The sequence below is a fragment of the Phodopus roborovskii genome, unplaced genomic scaffold, assembly GCF_943737965.1.
Source record: "Phodopus roborovskii unplaced genomic scaffold, PHOROB, whole genome shotgun sequence".
Taxonomy (NCBI): Eukaryota; Metazoa; Chordata; class Mammalia; order Rodentia; family Cricetidae; genus Phodopus; species Phodopus roborovskii.
In genome coordinates this window covers 830,618-852,775 of record NW_026126412.1, presented here as the reverse complement: position 1 = coordinate 852,775, position 22,158 = coordinate 830,618, and the positions used below count along the sequence as shown (strand labels likewise).

Sequence of the window (22,158 nt, the reverse complement as noted above, 5' to 3'; positions counted from 1 at the left end):
TTAAAATGAGCACTTTTGGAATGATAGAACTTTAAGATTTTAGATTTCATCTCCCTGTGTTCACAAAGCTTCCAGGGTATCCGCACACCCAAAGGCTGATGACCACACTCCAAATGTCAACCTCAAGCTCAGAGTCAGACATGGGCTTAACCATGGACCTGCAGGACTTGGCTGATGCAGTGCGCAGCTGACGGGCCCGTTGAGGCCAAAAGCATGATTCCAAAAGGGCATTTTTGCCTCACTGATACTGTGTAAATATGTACACCATCCAAATGTAATCAAATAAAATGTTCTGTCTGATGGAAGCCTTCGTCTATATGGCAAATAACTCCAAGGAAAAAGGAGCTTAGCTCCTGGAATAAGTAAAATTATTTAAATTCTAGATAAATACCTTTGATGTTTGATACATTCAACATTGGTTCTGTGTATGAAGTTCAGTTATAAGAGGAATTTTTTTGCATTCACTCAGGAGAACAGCATTTTAAAAGCAAATGAAGTTTGGGGATTTTTCTTGCAAACTGTCTGCCTGCTGGTGTCTAACACCTTGTATTGGGGACCTCCTGGACTAATGTCTCTATGGGATGGCCTCTCTAGGACATGCTTTGGGGTGGATTCTTGGGGTAGTGATTTATCCTCTATTAATTTAGCTATTTGAGTCCCAACAGGAAAGAGCAGAAGCATGCTTACTGTTTCAACTGGACATGGGGGTGGGCGCGTGTGGCCTGAACTTGGTATGAGATACTGTGGCATATGTTTGTTGTGTCTTTCTTTCTTTATTAGTTATTTGAGAATTTCATACAAAGTGTTTAGATAATAATCAACTACTCCTACCCCAACTATTTCCATTCACCCAAATTTGTGCCCTACTTGGAAACACTCATCAAGACTAACTTGTGCTTCTCAAATATTCTTGGATACCTGTCCTACCACTGGAGTGAGGTCAATCTACCAGGGGTAGAAAACTCTTAGAGAAAACACTCTCTCCTTCTCCCAGCAGCTAACAATTGCCAATAGTTTCAGGGTGTTACTTATACATCAAGGACCAAGTGGGCTAGTTCCTCAGAAGGATGGCATAACCAGCTCCCCTCTCAATACTGGGATTTGTTCTGGCTTAGGCTTGCTCATGTCTTGTACTTACTGTCAGAACCACTGGGAATTCATATGTGCAAGCCTGTCCTGAAGTCACTGCTTCCTTGGAGTCATGCAATGCCTTTGACCTTTACCTTTTTTGCTCCCTGTTCTGCAATGACCCTTGAGCCTTGGGGAAAGGGTGTTCAGCATATATGTTCCATTTAGGGATGGACATTTCCAGTCTCCTATTTTCTGCATCTTGGCCAGTTGTGAGTCTGCATTAATCATCACATACTACAAATAGAAGCTTCTCCAAAAATACAGAATACTTCACAAATTGTGCAAGGACCATGATAATTTTCTCTGTATTGTGCAAGGACCATGATAATTTTCTCTGTATTGTGCAAGGACCATGATAATTTTCTCTGTATTCCAATTTCAATATATGTATTGCTGAGGGGAGTATTGGCATACATCTTTCTACAACTCCTTAGGTCTTAGAGTCAAGTTGAGGATCCAGCTGTCCTGTCTGCACAGAAGGCTTTTTCTAAGTGAAGTCATGAGGAAGTAGTGCAGGACAGCCCAGCTCCTAACTTTGTCACAAGCCATGCTTCATGAACATTTCTTGGAAGGTGTCCCGGGGCCCCTGAACCATGGGTAGCAGGCCGTCTGGGACAGCACTGTGCATGGCTTACAGCCCAGGGCTCAGCGCATTCTGTATGTGGACTGTTTAAGATGTTGCAATATTTGTCTTCCTTCAGGGCTGGCTGGAGGTAGCCTCATCACCAATGATGTTGGCTCTATGGCACTTCAATGTGGATGAGGCTCCCACTCTGGCTCTGGCTCTCGAGTCCTTCAGCTGTATGGAGGGTAGCGGAATGCAAAGCTGTTGGCCCAGGACAGCTCCTGTTTACTCCCCTGATGTCCTCTGGGATGCTGTGGCTGTCCTTATTTTAGCCATGAAGAGTCAGTAGCTGCTGGTGCCCCCAATAATTCTGTTCAACACAGCTTGACGTTTAGTTAGTTTACCAGAACAGAGGTTTACATTTCTGACCCATGTTTCTTTGAGGTTAAATGGTTCTGGAAGCTAACAGCACCCTCTCTGGGTTGTTAACCCTAGAGACCAGGTTTCCTGGTTCTCTGCTTTGATTCCAGTTACAGAGATGCTATATGAGCATTCAGACATTTAGGCTGGCCTTGAACTTAGTCTTTTGCCAATGCTGATCTTGATCTTTTGGGTCTTCTTTGTCTCTCCCTCCAAAGTGCTGGGATTACAGGTCTGTTCCACTATTTCTGGCATATGAAGGCCACTGACGTGGGGCTGGGGCTGACTGAGCATGCTCTTTTAACAGCCCCTCATCATATTGGTTCAAAACACAACTCTTAACTCCAAGGGTATAAGAGATGTATAAGAGATGGTTTATTCTGAAGCCAAATATAAGTGATCATGGCCAGGGAGACAGATTTATGTCACCCCAAATTCCACATTCAAATGTGTTAACAGTTTGTTGATTTTTTTTATAGTAATGGAACAAAGAAAGTCATAAATTAAGGCACATTTCAAATGAACCAAAACAGGGAACTCTCTGCTCTAGGCCTTAGATGCTATATGATGAATCTTAGTCTTTTTAACTGGTGTAAATGGGGGTTCTGTTAATGTATTCCAAAATGTTTCATGTTAGTCACAGGATGCTAAGTCAGACATAGAGATGGGCAAGGAATGGCTTGCATAGGAGCAGCTAAAGATAACCCAAGATAAATTGTAATTAGGCTCTGGACCTGCAACATTCCAGTTTTTTCTCATTTACGTGGTAATTGGTTAATCAGCTTGGAAGAAGGTTTGGTGGAGGGTACAGCTTTGGAGAAGCTTTGTTCACACACTGCTTATTGAATGCCATGGCCTTCAGTAACTAGGACAGCCAGAAGATGCACAGCTTAACTCTGCCACCTCTTACACTAGGGGCTCCATAACTGTTACAAGATTTCCCTGCTCTGAGACCTTACCACTTCTAAACTCAGGCCATAGCATGTTAGTGGTGCTAAGGATGACAGTGACTTCTGAAGTCCCAGGAAGCCTGGGAAAGCTGGTCACCCCACCTTAGTGAGGGCATCCAGGCTTTGACCCTGACCTAGGCTCATATTTAGTACTGTGAATTTCTTAATCTGTCTTTCTCTTCATCCCCTCCTCACCCACAAGGGTTCACAGCAGGGCATGTTCCTCTACCAGCACAAGCTGACTTTTGCATCTTGAGTAATGACCTAGGAGTTGCTTGCTTGTGTCACTTGGAGAAGGTCACAGCAGGAAGCTACAGGTTGGGCCCTGGCACTACCCAATCCTGGTCTGTGAAAAACAGACTAGAGAAGTCAAGGGGTTTATTTTATTTCTGTTTTGGTGGCTCCTGAGGTCAGACCCAAGCACTAGCAATTTGGTGTGAGGTCTTCTGGGAGACAAGGAGACTTTAAACCTCCAACACTGATAATACATTTGGTGTTGTAGCTACAGTATCAGGTTGGTTGTAGCTGCAACCTGGTATCCTGGGAACAGGGAAGCAAAAGGCCCAATTGAGGTCAGGTGTGCCATGTTCTCCATGGGGACCAGGAACACAAAACTTGCTAATTATTCATTTTCTTCTAAGATGGAACCATTTTTATTTTTCTGCAGTCAGTAGTCAAGGAGCAGGTAGATGCTGTGACCTTTGGGCAGGGCCAGGCAGACAAATCTACAGAGACTGAAGGAGGATTGCAGAGGGAAAAAAAAAGCCAAACAGGAATCTGTTTACCCTTTAAGCCAGGTATTTCACTGTTGCAGAGCCTTTATTAAAATGCTTCTCTCAGAGGAATCACGTGGCTTTTCTGGGCTTGAATACTCAGACTTTGTGTCTAAAGGTCAGTCAGCAAAGATCTCAAATCCGATGGTAAAGAGCAGAGGGGGTGGTAAGGCCCCACTGAGCAGAAAGGAGCAGTACAGTGTCCCTCCCCATTTGGAAGCCAAGCTTCAGCACCCAGTAATGCAAGAAGAGAATTCTGCTTTGTGTATTTCAAAATTAACACAACAGTCCAGCCTCTCTTTGGAGAACGAATACCAAATATAACATTTATGTGTCTAGTCATGTTGGAGAAATGGTTTGGACCAGACTTAAGGATGTAATACACGACCACCTATCTACCCACCCATCCATCCACACACTGGTCTATCCATGTACCCATCCATAAACACACCTATCAATCTGTTCAGCCACCCACCCACCCATCCACCCACTCACCCACCCACCCATTTCTACCCACCTATGAACCCAACCCAACTACCCATTATCCCTGTAGTCACCAATCTACCCACCCATCCACATATCTACTTACTCACCCATATGCCCATTGTTCTTCTACCTGTCGACTATCAGTCCACCACATTCACCCATCCACTCATTCATCCCATTTGTGCATATATAGACATGTCACATATCACATGTTACAATGTACATATATAAACACGTCTGTGTCCGAGGCCTATTCAAGACAACATTGGAAGTGAATGAAAACAAGTCAGCATTGCTCCCAGCCAAATTTGGAAGGACAAAGCTTATGCAAACTGACACCTGATAGAGAAGCCTGAGGAGAATGTTGGGTTCAAGGAACACGGACTATGGGCCAGAACCTCAAAGCTTGGGTCAGTCTGACTTCTAGAGGAGATGTCCAAAGGAACATGGGCTGATATAGAGTTTGGAGAGCGGTGGGTGGGGTTGGAAAGAAGATTTTTTTTTCCCAAAGGGACGGGGCAAGTGGGAGGGACAAGACAAGGACATTGTGAAACCTGGATAAACACCATTGAGCATTGTTGTCTCAGGCCTCAGATTCTCAGTATGGTGACTTGATTTCTTCAGCACCTGGAAGTCCAATCCTAAGGCTTCCTGGGCTTCTGTGATGGTTCCCTATTTAACATGGAGATCTTGAAGACTTGAACAATTTGGAAAAACACCCATAATAATTACATAGGTTATTTGAAAATCACTATGGTGATTTCTCAGAAAACTGGCAATCGATCTACCTCAAGACCCAACTCTACCACCCTTAGGCATACACCCAAAGGATGCTCAATCATACCACAAGGACACTTGCTCAAGTATGTTTATAGCAGTTTTATTTGTAATAACCAGAACTTGAAGACAATCTAGATGCCCTTCAACTGAGAAATGGTTAAAGAAAATGTGTACGTACAATTACACAATGGAGTATTATTCAGCTGTTAAAAACAATGACATCATGAAATTTGAAGGCAAATGGATGTAACTAGGAAAAAAACCATCCTGAATGAGGTAACTCAGACCCAGAAAGACAAACATGGTATGGACTCATTTATTAGCTGTAAAATAAAGGATAACTATACTACAATCCACACACCCAGAAAGACAATGCAAGAAGGAAGGTCCAAGGGGTGGGGGGGTGCCTGGATCTCCTGGAATGGGGAAATAGAATAGATTTTGTGAGTGGAGTGCAAGTGGGTGGCGATGGGAACATGAGAGATCAGGTTGAGAGAGAAGGTGAAGAATATGAAAGAGACTACTAGAAAGGGGGGCATTTCAGGGTCAGATAAAAACCTGGTGCAAGAGAATCTTTCAGGTTCTACAAGGATGAGCCCAACTAAGACTCCCAGTAATAGTGGATACATATCTTGAACTGGCCAACTCCTGTGACCAGGCAAGACTTCATGGAGAGGGAGTGGGAAACCAACCCTGCCTTATAACCTTCGATCTATAGTCTGTCCTGCCTATGGGATGTGCTGGGGTAAAGGTGACCTAGAGATTGAAGGAGTGGCCAACCAATGATGGGTCTATCCTAAAACCCATCCCATAGGCAGGACCTAGAACACCAGGACCCATGAACTGAATGACCCAGAGACCTAGGATAGAACCAAACATGACTGGAGGGAAGAATGTCAATGTAATGATGCTTAATGATATTCTGCTATTCTCAGATTGGTGCCTAGCCCAACTGTCATCATCAGAGAGGCATCATCCAGAAACTAAAAGAAACAGATGCAGACTCATAGCCAAACATTAGGTGGAGCTTAGGAAATCCTGCAGAAGAGGGCAAGAAAAGATTTTAGGAGCCAGATGGGTCAAGAACACCATAAGAAAACATAGGAAATCAACTAACCTGGGCTCACAGAGAATGAAGTGACAACCAAGGAGCCTGCATAGGACTGACATAAGCACTCTACATATATGTTACAGTTTTGTAGCTTGGTCTTCTTGTAGAACTCCTAACAGCGGGAGCAGGGGCTGTTTCTGAGTCTTTTCTGGCCTTTGGAACCCTACTCCTGATACTGGATCACCTTGCCCAGCCTTAATACATGGGGAAGTGCTTAGTCTTACTGCAACTTGATATACCATATTTTGTTGATTCCATGGGAGATCTGCCTTTTCCTGAACAGAAACGGATGAGTGGATTGGGAGGTGGGTGGGAACAGGAGCAGTAGTGGAGAGGATGGAGGAGAAACTGTGGCTAGGATGTTAAATAAGTAAACTAATTAATAAAAAGAATCACATAGGTTAGAACTAATAACTAAGTTAAGAAAAAAATTGAACTATTTCATGAGAACATTTCCTGGATGTAAAATGACTTACTCCCAGATATTAACAATGACAGGCTGTTAATAAAAGTTCAGTGCCAGCTGTGGGATTCCTTCCCTTAACTTTCTGTTCAGAAGTATTCTGGAAACCCCCAAAACAATATAGGCTATTGCCCATTGCTCTTGTATGCTTATCAGAACTGGTAAGACCTGACTGCTGAAGACACCATACATACTGGCCATGGGTCATTGAGAAATCAAGTTGATGCTGACCTGGAAACTTTTGTTCTACTGCTTAACTCTCATAGAACTGGGTAAGAAAGTCATCAACAGTCTTACACAGCTGTGTGAGCCACAGTGATGATATGAGTGACAAGAGATGCCCACAAATTCAATAGTGGCACATTGTTATGGCAGTAGCCAATCACTTTCTGACTGGACTTAGGGTCCACTCCACAGGATGAAGTGCATGCCTGATACTTTAAATCTGCCCACTAACCTATGTTTGAGGAGTTGATAGGTCCTAGGGGTGAATCTTCTAAATGCCATTTTGTCAAATGGACATAGTATCAATTTTCCTCCTAAAATCCTACTTCTATACCATGGATTAGTGCAGCCCTTAGACCCTTTTTTGTTTGCTTCTCAAATTTTTGCTTTTTAAAAAACATTTTTATTGAAATAGAATTATATCATGTCCCCTCTCCTTTTACTCTATCCAGTCCCCCCCCATTTTCCTACCCTGAATCCCTCCCATGACCTGCATTGTGAAGTGGATAGCTTCTTTCTCGTTGGTTATATTGTCACACATACATGACATGTGTATATTATGCATATATGTATATGTGTGTGTGTGTGTGTGTGTGTGTGTGTGTATGTGTGTGTGTATACCCTGCTGAGTCTGATTTTGTTGTTTGTGTGCATATGGTTACAAAGATGACCACTCTGCATTTAACAATCAATAAAGAGGCTCCTTCTTCAAGCAGTCAGTAAGCAGTTGCATAACGTGACCATAGATGGGAGGCCTTAGGAAGGAATCATAGAATATAATTGATACAGTATGAAAATTGAATAATGGGTGTGGTCTCAACTGGGGAGGAGTACATGGGGTCAATGCAGAAGAAGGCAGGACAAGAGACAAATAACACTAAGGTTGTTGCATAAAGCCTCAAGGAATCATATTTTATATTTACCTATAATCACACAGAGAGAGAGAGAGAGAGAGAAAGAGAGAGAGAGGAAGTTAAGCCACTTGGACTGACAATGTCCTCCACAAGGATGACAGACTAACAAAACCTCCAGTACTAGGCATGAGAAACCTCTTTTTGAAGGATTGGTTAGGATAATCCAAGTAACTTCCCAAACAATATAGATTATAGATGTAGCCCTTGGTTGTTTTTTTTTAGGGGCTGAGGGTTAGGCTCCTACTGCTGATGACATCACACACTTGGAGAACACAATTCAAAAGACTCAAGCTGGATTTGACCTGAGAAATTCTGTCCTGAAGTCTAGATTTCATGGTTCCAGAAAATACTATGCGGGCTGCCAACAGAGGGAAGCCAATGAACAGCCTTTCCCACCTGTAACACCTATGAACCATGACAATTACTAACATGACAAGGTATTAATAAAGGTGCAAGAAGTGCCACTTTTGAGAAAAAAGAGGAGCACGTGGGAAGATTTGGAGGTTGAGAAAGGAAAGGGGGAATTATGTAATTATATTATAACATCAAAATATAAATGAAATAATTATAAAAAAAGAGGTGGCACTCACATGTTGGTGGCCACCAAAAGCTGTTTAATTGGACTTAAGGTCTGTTCGTCAGGAAGGAAATCATGTCTGGTACTGGACACTTAGCCAGCTTCCAGCAATAGTGAAGTCATGAACTTTGGAAAAGAATCTACTACAGCTGCCACTTTGCTAGACCAGCACAATTCTTTACTAACATTCTAAATTTTATCCTTACACTCAGAGATAAGTGTAGCTACCATCCCCCATCAAAAATGCCTTTCTTGCCAGGTGTTGGTGGCACAAGCCTTTAATCCCAGCACTCCGGAGTCAGAGGCAGGCAAATCTCTGAGTTCAAGGCCAGCCTGGTCTACAGAGCTAGTTCCAGGACAGGCTCCAAAACAACACAGAGAAACCCTGTCTCAACAAACAAACAAACAAACAAACAGACATACAAACAGATAGACACAACAAAAAGGTGCCTTTCTTTACAGCAAAGGGAGACTATCAGAGAAAACAACTGTACATAAAGCAGAGATCAACAGGTTGTGATGGATACATCTACATCTCAGTTGGCTATGACTCAGGGAACATCACAGAAAAAAAATGGGACAGAAAGATGCTAAGAGCCAATCTTTCCTACAAATGGCTGCATAAGCAAGACTGGAACAATAGTATTATCAAGGGACATGCTAACATGGAAGGAAGAATTTTGTGGGGGGGTCTCATGTCTAGACAAAGAACTACAGCTTTCAGACCTTAGTAAATTCTCTGTGCAGTTAGTAGTTGTTAATGTAGAAACTTAGAGCTAGTCAAAGTGCAGAGAGTAAGTAGATTAGGGTCATCCATGATAGCATCTATCTTCTGCTAAAATCACCTTTGGGGGCAGCAAGATGGCTCAGCAAGTGGAACTCAATCCTGATAGCTTGAGTTCAATCCTTAGGGCTCTTATAGTAGAAGAAGAGAATCAGCTCCTTCAAGTAGTTCTCCGACACGTGTGCATATACAATAAATGTAATAAAAATCTATAAAGTTGTCTTCATAGGTTTTAGGGAGTAGGACTTCAGTAATGTGGGAGCCATTCAACAGTTCAACCTATAGCCATACTCCATAGGTCAATGGACAGTGTCATTAACTAAAGTTTATTATTTACACTAGGCAGGAATATCTTTAACATTAGCTGTGCCCAGTTTGGACCTTTATGAACAGGTGTGTGTGTGTGTGTGTGTGTGTGTGTACTTTGGTACATGGTTGATGCACTCAGGATGGCACATGACCCCTTGTGGGTACAAAAGGATAGATCACAGGGCTTGGGTATGATACATGACCGTTGATGGGCACACCGAGGTAGACTGCAGCCTTGGGTGAAAATATTGTTAGTATTCAGGCATCTGCACTGGCCTGTCCATGGGGTTCTTACAGGATACGCCTTCAGCTGCAGCCACTAAGAGCATCACCTGTGTATATTCACTATGTTCCCTTTTAAAGGGGCCCTGCCCACCTCCCATTCTCTCTTTACCTGTTTCTTCCTCTGTCTGTTTCCCTCTCTCTTTCTGTCTGTTCCTCTCGCTGTGTCTCTGTCTGTTTTTCCCTCTCTCTGTCTGCCTGTTTCTCTCTCTCTGTCCTTTCCTCTCTCCAGTTTTCATCTGTTCCCCCCCATCCTCTTTTCTCTCTCCTCTCTCCTGCTGTTCCTGTCTCCGGAGGCTGGTCTCCCCCTTCTCCTTCCCCTTTTATTACCTTTTCCCTAATTAAAAAAAAAAACCCTCAACTTTCCTGGATGATGCCACACCCTCCTCAAGCCACCACAGTGAAGCATACTTCTACCCAGAGTGCACCAGTGTTCTTGCTCCCCATCCTCACCTACACACACCATCAGGCTTTTTAGGGTTTATCTGTTTCAGGACAGTGAGGGTCTCCGTGTGGTTCATGAGTCTGGGCCCCTTTCTCTAGATTCTGACCACTTATCGCTTTCCTTTGGAGTGAATCTGCTGACGTTCAGATGTGGAATGTACCCAAATGTGCCTCTATACTAAAGGCTTGGTTTCTAGTTCCACATTGTTAGGTAGTTGATCCTTTAGGAAGCAGAGCCTTATAGAGGCGGTTAGGTCAGGGGGAATGCTCTTGAAGGGGATTGTAGTATGCTAACCTCCTGTTCTTCCTCTCTTTAACGTCCCATCCCATGATGGATCCATTTTGATACTTATCGTTGCCATGATGCTTGTGTTGCTACTTCCCCAAGCAAATGGGACCAGGCAGTCATGGACCAGAATCTCCAAAGCCATGAGTGAAACAGCCCCATTCTCTTTATGAGCTGGTTTTCTCAGGTGTTTGCTGCAGTAATAAAAAGTGGGTCACTCAGTACCCACTCATTATTTTTGTTCATTTCTTCAAAGGACCACCGTTTTATTGATTTGTAAGAGCTCTTTACATGTTCCAGGAATACACTTCCCACTACCTTGCTCCTTAGGACATTTTCCAAATCATGTGTTATAGTGAGCACTAGGCAAATCAGTCTCTAGTTACTGATGTTCTGCACAGCTCCTCCTAGGTTTGGGTGTCTATAAAGCTTGGCAGAGCAGTTAATGGCTCCACGGATGTGGTGTAGTGGCTGCCTCAGTCCTGGGGCATCATCTACATGGCGTTCCCTTGTTTTCTCAAAGTGCTTGTTCATATTACTCATCTCTGAGAGCTTTGGCTCACCCTTGGCCCTCATGCTGCCTTCTTCTCTTGTGCTGTGCAGGGCATAGTGTGATCAGCCCAAAGCAGGAGGCTGGGAAGTGAAGGATGGTGAGTAGTTCTGGCCCCGTGTATGTCCTGAGCCACTGGCATTGGCTAGTGCACCCCTCCCCAAGCCCCTGAGCATGCACAACTGTATGCATAGCTACAGAGTGGCTTGTACTACAGACAGTGACCACAATTAATGAGGAATTGATCTACCACCTTGAGGCAGCTATGACCAACATCCTGGGCCTCACAGGCAGTAGGCCCTGGCAGTGAGGCTTCTGCTCACTGTGTGGATCTGGGGTCAAGGTGGATTCTCTAATCATTTTTTTAGAGGACCAAAACCTGAAGGAAGTGAGGCTGTTGTTTTGGGATCTGGCAGTGGTCATGTTCTATCATGGGCTATAGGGAGACTGTTGTATCGTCATGGTGTTGATGACTACATGACTTGTCACAAGTCACATTAAGGATATTGCACTAAACCAAGCGTAAGGAGACTGATGGAGGTTTCCTTTAGGTGTGGCTTGGCCAACCAAAGTCCAAGGACTTGCTCTAGTCACAGAATAAAATAAACCTAGAGGCCCATTCAGAAGATCCTGGGGTTTGTCTCTGAAAGGGGATCTCAGGCAGCTGTCATGGTTGGGCCAGGGGTCCTGAGTCTGGATGTGGAGGGAGCCGATAGGATGCTGATGGGAGGACTGGAGGACAGTGGGCGGTAGACACATGCCCTTCTGAGATGAGCAGGTTAGTGCCACATACATCACAGGGGTATAGACCTGGACCAGGGTCAATACTACAGCTAGCAACCTGTGAGGATGTCCCACATATGAACTTACTCCAGGGTTTGGAGAGGGAGATGTAGAGGCGCATGAGGGATGTAAAGTGGGGTAGGGGACAGACTGAGGGGTATTTGGATGAAAGAGTTCTCTCTGGGGGGAACTGGACCCACCCCTGTTCCCCAAGTAGGAGTGGGTAAGCTGGATGCTATACATTAACAGCCAAGAAACACATGGATGAGCCTGTTTCCAACATATATTTCTTTTATTGTTTGTAAGGACCCATACGAGGTACTGACTATGGAGACAAAAACAGACACTGACAACACCTGGATTTCTACACAGAGCCACTCCTCAGGGAGAAGGAAATCTGATTCTTCTCAGCTACACTGCAGTCTTGAAGCCCATAGCCCTGCATTTCCACCTGGTAGCACACTCAAATCCCTTATGCCAATATCTATTTGCAGAAGATGCCTAAGTTTGGCTCCCCCAGACAGACATATGGTATCATTTCCATGGGATACAGGCCAGGCCAAAGTTCACATTTATTAGATCAAAGGAAATTCATGACATCCACTTTTCACTCCAGGGGCTAAAGCCCTGTGAGAAGGTGGTTCTTGACCTACTTTCTTCCTATGGTATTGCTAATTGCTCTTGTAAACAGAAACAGGGACATCGGCAAAACAGATTTGAACAAACTAACCTTGAATTTGAGTAATTTTGTTCACACATACATATGATGTTAAAAAGCCATTTATAACATGGATAATGTCCATTGATGTGATAGACTCTGGAAAATCAAACCCAAAGATCAGGCAAGGCTCTAGGCCAAGAATATGATTTTTTGCTTTGGGACCCCTGTGCAGAGCAGGTGTCCAGAAATTGTAACACACTGGCTGTGAGGAGCACACTTTCTCTGTGGCCTGGAGTTCCATACTGAAGTGACCACAAAGCTGAGCAGGCCTCCCAGGGGCCAGGAGTAAAGGTTGTATCCCAACCTTAGTTCATGTCTATTTATCTCAGCTATAAAGAAAGAAAAAAAAATATAATCTGTGGTCACTTTTTACCAAATACCTTGTCCTCCATGGCTCAGAACAGATTGTGTGTGTGTGTGTGTGTGTGTGTGTGTGTGTGTGTGTGTGTATATGTGTGTATGAAAGAGAGAGATGTGTGAACAGGATGCTAAGGTCATGGTATCTGTCCAGAGCCAAGCACCAGGAAAGCCTTGGTATGTATTGACTGTCTTTCCTACCTTCTATGCAGCAGACAAAACAGGATGCTTGACACTGTAAATATGAGCAAAAGAAATGATCTAGGCAGCTATTGTAAGCACAAGGATTCTGGCACAGTGTATATACAAGTACCAAGGTCCCTTTCCTAGAGTGCAGGGGACAGTAAGACCTGTTCTCCCAGAGTGACCACAGATGGGGAAGTCAGCCTTGCAGGGACAGGATACCAGGCAGGTTTTTTCCATTCAGTAGGGACAGGGACATGGTTGACCTCACTGTATAAAGATATATGTTCTTTCAGCTACATACATACAGAGGCTTCTTTTTTTGTAGCATGGATTGGGTGTGTGAACAGTCAAATATTGAAGCCCGTGCTCTGGTTATTTTTCCATACAGCAAACGGGAAGGGTGGAAGTGGCCCTCCTTTCTTGATGCTTGGGTTTTTCCTTTAGTGAGCTCCCTGTCCCTGCTGTTGTGAGATGGCCCATTTGGCTGCTGTCTCCTTCCACTTTACACCAACAGCCAGTGGCGCAGCTGGAAAGAAAGCATCATTTATTCAGATGTGAAGAGTAGACCTTAGAACCATCACTTATGGGCCAGTGGCCTTATGATGAAGTCAGGATTGATTCAACAACCCAACACAGGTGGCAGCACTCGTCCATGGGGTGCTTACCACTGATGGGTGACAATCTTCAGGGGCACCAAGAGCCAATGGCCCAGTGTAAACTTTTAAGTACTGAATTACTCGATGAGAATGAGGCACAGAAACCAGGAGCAGTGGCTAATGTCTGTAATCACAACACTCAGGAAGCTGAAGCAGGAGGATTGTTATGAGTTTGAGGCTAGTCTGGGCTGCAGTAAGATCCTGTCTCAACAAAAAAAAAAAAGGCAGAATAAAGCCAAATAAAACAGAACCAACATAACAAGAAATAGTGGGTCTCCGTTGCTTAGAAGGCCAGAGGACTGGCCAGCATGCTTGTGACCAGCACTTGAAGTGAGGTTTGCAGGACATCGTTAGATCGGGAGCTGGCTCCATATCATCCTCACACTCAATTGTGAGTGGCCCAGCAGTGGCCTCCCACCCTGCATGCTGAAACTGTCAGGTCCATCCTAGGGGGTGCTGCACTCCAAAGCCTGTTCTGCTGGGCATGGTCCAGGGCAAGTGGAGAGTGCAAGGATTTGTTCAGGATCGAGACCAGCAGCCTGCTGCCCTGCTGCTTGCTCAATCCATTTGTGATCATGAGCCCTCTGCTGACACTCTCTGACTGGAGAGTTCTGTGCTGCCAAATGTTTTCCAAACAAGGCTCGTAAGACTATTGTCTGACACATTGGGCCATTGCTGCCATAGGATAATCTCTTTGTTGTCCTCTCAAATGGCTCTTTGGGGGCTTCTTTGGTCCTGGTCTGAACATGCCACAACATGGCCTGAGGTGGCAGGGCCTAAGGCCGTCTTCAGGTTAGGCCAGCACAGGCACTGGGCTAGTGTGGCAATGGAATAAATAGAAAAATAAATAGAATTCCAGCTGAAGGCACACAGAGGTTTCCCAGAACACAGAATTCTGTTCAAGTGCAGCAGCTCTGGGGACAGCTTCACCCCCTCTTGTCCTTGTCCCCAACAGAATTGGGTGTATAGGTGATACTTGGAGAAAGAAGGGCACAGGGTGACTTATTTTTTCAAAAACTGGAACACAGAGCTTTGAACAAGGGTCATCAAGAACCAGAACCCAGAACCCAGAGCCTGGAGTTTAGAGCCCAGGACCGGAGATGCTGATGCTGCAGCTGGCACAATATAACACAATTGTGTATGGGATACTAGAAAAAGAAACTGACATGCGTGAGTCTAGAGAAATATGCTTTACTGGAGCAAATGAGGCTCAAAACGTACGTAGCTATCAGAGGAGTGGATATGATTAGGGAGACAGGGCTAAATTATGGGCTGCTGACATAATGGAATTATTACTGATCAGAGTCACACCCAGATACCTGATTGAAGGGGAATAATAGGGCTGAAGTTACCATCTGAAACAGCCCCCCCTCCAGGTGAACACCACAGGTGTCCATGGGGTTTGCAAGACACTGGACATCAGATGGCCATGGTTAAGTGACACCTGAGGAAGAATGAAGGAGGCAATGCTGCCTTGAGGGCCTCTGGACTGGGGCTGGGTCAGTGCCTGCCCCTCCAGCCCAGGTCTATGCTGCCACATAGAGACAGAGAAATGTCAGTGCCCTTTGGGACCCACCCAACAGATCTTAAAAAGCACACCTCCAAAGATGCAAGGAGCTCCAAGAATATTTAAAGGTATTGAAAATATTCAGCCAGGTGTGGTGGCTCATTCCTTTAATGCCAGCATGCAGAAAGCTGAAGCAGGTATATCTTAGTGAGTTTAAGACCAGCCTGGTATGTATAGCAAGTTCCAGACTGGCAGAGTTACATCGTGAAACCCTGTCTAAAATAAAAACAAAACCAAAAACAAATATCTGATATTTAGGAGCCCAGCAGGGGGCTCAGTAAAGTGCTTGCTTTGCTAGCATGAGGACCTGGGTTCAATCTCAGGAATTTGTGTAGAAATGACAGGCACAGTCCTAAGGGTGACACCCAGACTATCCTAGGGAATTTTTCCAACCTCCACAGGCACACACACACACACACACACACACACACACACACACACACACACACACACACACACTGCCTTGCACCCCAATGTGCACACGTGCACACACACACACACTAAAAATTATCTAGGATATCTAGGGTACAATAAGAAAAAGCCACATACCTTGGCTATTATTAAACTTTACCAGAAACAAAAAGCAAAATTAAAACAAACAAAAAAGAAGCTCTAGTGAGCACTGACCCCGACTGACAGCAAAATTCAAATCTCCGGTAATCTCACTGTGTTTGTTCAATAAATAAAGAAAGGTAAGAGGAGGCATAAGAGATATAAAAACCAAAAACAAACCGCAAAAGAAGAAAACTGTGACAGGCAAGAGGGTAAGCCTTCTGCACAGGTTCACAGAAAATTACACACTCCAGAAAAACATGGATTGATTTTAAAATGAGTGGATGGATCAATGAAGGCAGAGGAAATTCCCAGTGATTCAGTAAGCACAGAAGCATGGGCAGGGAGTTACATCAGAAAACATCCAAAGGACAGAGGAAAATTCAGGGAGTGAGCAGATATGTTTGGACCAGTGACCACAGCCATTGAAGTCCAACTATGAAAGCATCCAAGTGTAGATAGGCGTCCCAAAGGACCCAGGCATATACTCTAGAGTCCAGAGGTAAATAGAAGAGTAAATCATAGCTGTGAAGGGCCTTAGGACTGGGTCTGCGAGCTTTCAGGACACTGGCAACATGAAAGGGTTATAGACACTTGAAGGTGGAGAGTCTCTTTTGCGAGCTCATTAAGGAGATGTCTCAAGGACTTGTTTTTGAGAGCCCAGAAAATGATCCTGCAAGGGAAAACGCACACCGAAAATGTGGCAAAGTCACACGCAGAAAGTACACGTGAATCCCAGGGCATGGTTTGCCCAAAGCTTAATACTATAAGCTCACAGCAGCAATCTCTAACTTGTGGGTTAGAAAGAAGGTCACGGAACATAAGACAATGACCGGGTAACCAGTAGCATGGTTTAAGTCATTGTAATTGATGTTCAAAAGGTGAGCTGAGATTATTAACTTTGGACTTTGAGGGAAATGTTTGTCACCCTCGAAGATAATTATTTAAAGAATTAAAATACGCAGGTTCCAAGCAAGTGGCAACAGATGAGTGGAGTAAGAAAAAGCAAAAAGCTTAATCAACAAAAAGGCATTAAGGAGGAAAATAAACAGGAAACAGGACAAACAATTTAAGGGAGTAAGATGAAGCTCCCTTATCTGTGAGCAGTTCAGTCGGTATGTTAGGGTTGCAAAAGATACCTAAGTCTTAGGAACACTGAGAAAGCGAAAGGGATGGTTTTACACACAGAGATGCCAGGTGCAGCTACCTTCACCATCAGAACGCTGTTAAAGGAGGAATAGCCTCTGAACGACATGCAGGCTCACAGCACATGCCGCCTGCCTGTGTGACACAAGAACTCACCTGGCTCTCAAAGGAGAGAGGAAAGAAGTGAAACCAGGGACTGGAGGGACCCCTCTCTTTCATTGACACCTCCCAGCCTGCCGGCTTCCTCCATGGACATCTGCCCGAGTTTGACTCCACCCTTTCTCAGTTTGGCCTCCCTGCCCTCAGGTATCCTTGATGGACATTCAACTAACTCCAAGCTTTTCCAGCCCTCCTGGCTGTTCCCTGAGTTACTTCAGGCCCTCTTGATGGAGAATGTGCACACAACACCCTCTGTCTCATGATCCTTTCCTGGCCATCTCTCCAAGAATGGAGGGTATAGATCCTATGGATTCTCACACTTGTCCCCACATGACTCTTCACATCATGCAGCCATCTCTGCCAGTGTCACCCTGGCTGCTCGTCTTCATGAACTTCTACTTGCTGCCTGCCCTGTCCACACTCTAGGGCTTCTGGGTAGTCCTGGCCAGCATCGAAGATCTGCTGGTGTAGCAAATTCTTTTCTGTACAGAGCTTCCTGGTTTCCTGGGGCTGAGAGAGCAGCTGTGGGTACTATGAGTGTTGGAGCAGTTAGAGGACACTTTTCAAGTCTCTCTGAATTCCCTCCCTGAGAGTTGAACAGGGTGTCAGACTCACCGTGAATTGGCGCACCTCCCCTCTGTCCACTAGCTGCCGGTCTTTCTCAGGTGTGATGGCATAGGCCAGTTTCTAAGAGAGAATGGGGTTATTGGTATGGCATTGGGACCCAGGTTGGCACAGACCAGCCAGCAACCACTGTAACAATGAGGATTTCCCTCAGAGGAATCAGGCTCAGGAGCTACAACCTCAGGGTCTTAGCTCTGAGTGAGAGCAAACCAATGCCACTGTGGTGTACCGTGGGTGCAGTGCTAGATGAGAGTCCCTCAGTGGATGCATACTGGTCCCTCAGGGTTTGTTACTTATGTTCTACATGAAGTATTGCGTCCTTCTACTTGCCTGTTCTTAGAGCCTAGACGTCACCTGGGCCTCCAGAATAGATTTCAGGCCCCAGGGTTGACCTTGATTCTCAGTTGGACACTGGCAGCCCAAAATACTTCTAAGTTTGGCATCAGAAAGGCTGTGCTCTGACCACATACGCTGCTTCTGTTCCAGACTCAGTACAGTCTATTTGACGAGGGACCTCAGAGTGCCAGCCTGTGAGATGAGGGACCTGTGGCAATATCTAGCACCAAGGGACACTGTCCATGGGCCCCACAGGTACAAAGGGCTTTGCTGCTCAATCCAGGGAAACTGCTTCAAGCAGCCCCTGAAATTCAAATGTAGGATGGTCTCATAAGTTCTTATTCTTCCAGGAATAGGAGCCAGGGAGGGTCAACCAGGACATGTAAGCACAGACAGGTATCATCCAGACACATGGATGCACAGAGGCAAAGCATAAAGATACACTGGCACGCATTGCACACATAGACAAATAAGTAGGTATGCATAGTCAGTCACATCTGTGGTATGGACACACGTGCTGCACAAGTGTGCACACGCACAGCCACATATGTGGGCACACCAGCACACACAAATACAATTATGGCATACACATACATGGCCCTCCTTTCTGCTGCGTCGACCCATCATCCCATCGTGGTCCCACCTCCAGCCTCCTGCTGGCTGACATGGTCCAGGGATGGGGAGACCGGAACTATTAGCATGAGGGGACCCCTTGAAGACACCCACCTCTCGGAAGGACCCTGGCAGGCTGCAGAACTTATAGGTGGCATAAATGGGCACCATGGCCATGGAGGATGTGGCAATGATCCAGCCCAGTGCATTGGCCCAGTCTGGAAAGATGTAGTCTCCATAGTGTGGGGGTCTGAAGGTCACAATGCTGACCACAACCACATACTGAAAAAAAAAAGGGCACAGAGGTAGGTGTGAAGGTAGAAGAGAAAAATCCACAAGAAATCTACAGAAGGTCTCCTAGCCACACAAGCCACAAGTGCCAACCCCAGCCAGGCTACCTGGGCCTAGCCCAAACAATACAACATCTTCCTGAGGTACTAATGGTACACATACACACATTCTCTGTAACTACACATGTACTTCATTTCTATACATAAGTGTGCTTACATGTGTGCCTACCAGACTGCTTGTGCCTATACTGCACACCAATACATGTACTGTGTATTTACACCCTATGCTTGCATGTGTACAGTGTACCTAAACATGTGCTTAATACCACACCTGTACTTTGTACCTACACATGATTGCCACGAACTGCATACTTATACATGTTCTTTGGACCTGGACTCAGTAGCCCTTCCTAAACATATGAAGTCCAGGAGGATGTGCAGTAGGATGCATTTTTGGGTACAAATCCTCACTTGTTGTGTATTTTTCAGGTCTGTAAAGATTACTGTCCAACCACATCAACTTGGAAAATTCATTTGGACACATATACCTCACACTTTCTTTGTTGTTGCTCTTTCAACAGATGACACGTTTCCCAGAAAGCACTGTGTTTGCCAAAGCCACATTCCAACATGTAAGTTGATTTTGATCTGGTCAGTTTGTTTGGTCGTGTGATCTGCTGCGGAGGCCACATAATAACATGCCTGCAGTGTGCACTGTCTTCTGTGGCAGTGATAACACAGTGACTTAGAGAAACATGAGGTAACATTTTTTTTCTGCTAAGGTCATAGCTTTATATGTAATGGGTTTAAAATTAGGTTTAAGATTATATAAATTATGCTTCCCTGAAGTTGGTGGAATGAACTGTCCAGCATAATTTACACATCTTATCTTATACGATGAACCAATATAGAATGAAACTCAAAGATTTCATTGTGTCTCCTAAGATCAAGGTCAGCTCTTTCATGCTGGGGAGGGGGCTTGTCAACAGGGAGTAGATAGGTTAAAAAGGGATCAACTGTTTCAGTCAGAGACAAGAAGCCAGTGCTGTGGGGGTTCCCAGGAAGGTCTCCCTCCATTGATGCTGGCTGTATTCTACCCATGACCAACTGAGTGGGTGCAAGTTTCCCTCAGGCTGCAGAGGGCTGTGATTTGGCTTGTGTAGCTATATATATCATACATCACTATTAATTGCTACATGAAGCCAGGTAAGCTCTCTGACATCTTTCTCAGTAATCTCAAGGAATTGGGATGGATTCAAGGGCAGAGGCAGGAAGTGTTAGGGCCCATGGTTCTTACCAGGAGGAAACAAGGGCTGACCAGCTTCCAGCATAGCCGCCAGTACAGGTTGGGCCTCTGGCCTGTCATCTGCTTGATGTCATCGCTGAATTGTTGGACGCCTAAGGGAGAAGAGATAGCTGTGGGACTGATGAGGAAACTGGACATATACAGGTTCTTCTTGACACTAAGGGGCCTCGCCTCTTAAACCTTATATCTCCTGTTTTATCCAGCCACGTGCTAATTGGCTCTGATGATGCTTCAAAGAGGCCTGTGGCCTGCTGGGTGAATTGAGGGCCCAGCAATATTCCATCCCTACCCTGCTGCTGTTTCTTCTCCAGGTCCCACAGTCTCCCTATCTTCTTCTGCAAGCAGTAATCTCACAAAACACATCCAACACAAAACTCACTATTTGGAGGGTCAACTTAGTGGCTGCATCACTACCTTTCATCTTCAAATTTTTTCTCATCTTTCCTAACTGAAACTTGGCCCATTCAACTCTAACTCCCACCCCAACACTTAGCATTGCACCTTGTTTCTAAGAACTTGGTCTCTTTAGGGATCATATATAGGTGACATCACTGTATATGTCTTTGGGGGACTTGCTTGCTTCAGTTAGCATAGATGTCATCCATGTTGGAGAATATGCCAGAATCCCTTCCTTTTTAAAGGCTAAATATTCCAGTGTGTATGTTTGTGTGCATGCATGTGCATGTAATGCTTTTTAATCTAAAGCTATCTCTAGACATTTAATAACTGGTATTTCTCCCAGAAGTATAAACTAGGAATGTCTTTCTTTAAGCACTATTATTCAGCTTTTCTTATTCAGGAATTGGTAAAGAGATCTTAACAGTGACTCCCTTCATCTGCTTCTGGCCTAGTCTCTGGCTCATGGGACTGCAGTGGGGTGCCCAGCTTTAAAAAGCTCAGCAGACCTCATGGTCTCATCAGAAAGTCTTTTACTAGAGCTCTGGTCAAGGTCTCCTGCTTAGAGCTCCAGTCAGATCCCGGGACACCATTAGACCCTCACTACAGCAAGAAGACTGAGTTGGGTGGGAAAGAGTAGACCCCAGTCAAGTATGTGAGGTCCCCAAGATCATGCAGCTCAGGACCCACCTCCATCCAGCTCCTAGAAGGCCTGTGATCAGCTCCAGACCTCCAGGGACTCTTAGCATATAACTAGCTGATAGGCTATTCTCATAGGAGGACCTATGGTTCTAACTTATGTTCAAGTAACTTGGTGTGAAATGCACCTCTAGGAAGTGGCCATGGTTTGGCATCCCTCTCACAGATCAACTGAATTGTACAATCAAGCTCCCTACAATGACAAGTAGGCTAGACTCTGCCCAGATGGGGCTGAAGCTATTCTGTGCTTGCTGGTAGGGTCCTAGCTAGCTGGTATTTTCTTTATGCCAGTTTGTTATGAAGGGCCCTGTGTTAAGTAAGTCTTACACTCCCATACAACACAACCTCTCTGAACATCTCTGACTACAATATGGCTTCCCAGGTAGCCACTTTGATGTCCTTCTTGATCCAGTAGACAGGCCATGAGAGCCAGGACTTAAACTTCTGGAGTCCAGTAGAGTCTAAATGCCTCTCTTCAGAGTGGTTTTGCCAGAAAACAAGCCAGAAGACATTATCTTAGCTGACACACTGATGTCACAGTGCTGGTCTGACCACCAAGACTTACCATAGAACCAGGCCACCCCAATGGCTTCAATGAGCACACCGAAGAGGATGGATGTGCCAGCTGCAAAGTGGTCAAGCAGTGTGAATACATAGATGCCACCCTGGAAGAGAAGGATCTCCCGATGAGCCTGGGAACATCAAAATATTCTCCCAA

The 22,158-nt window shown here is 45.0% G+C and overlaps 1 protein-coding gene across 1 annotated transcript in view; it reads right to left on the bottom strand.

Annotated features, from left to right (window-relative positions):
- Positions 1–13,475: 13,475 nt before the first annotated feature.
- Positions 13,476–22,158, bottom strand: part of Slc6a3 (solute carrier family 6 member 3) — a 29,959-nt gene continuing 21,276 nt past the window's right edge. Inside the window, exons 10-14 of the mRNA XM_051182720.1 lie at positions 22,006–22,105; positions 20,337–20,437; positions 18,864–19,031; positions 17,793–17,864; positions 13,476–13,623 (exon numbers count right to left, since the gene is read on the bottom strand). Of these exons, the coding sequence (XP_051038677.1) occupies positions 13,600–13,623; positions 17,793–17,864; positions 18,864–19,031; positions 20,337–20,437; positions 22,006–22,105 (465 nt within the window). The 3' untranslated portion in view covers positions 13,476–13,599. The remainder of the gene's footprint in view (positions 13,624–17,792; positions 17,865–18,863; positions 19,032–20,336; positions 20,438–22,005; positions 22,106–22,158) is intronic.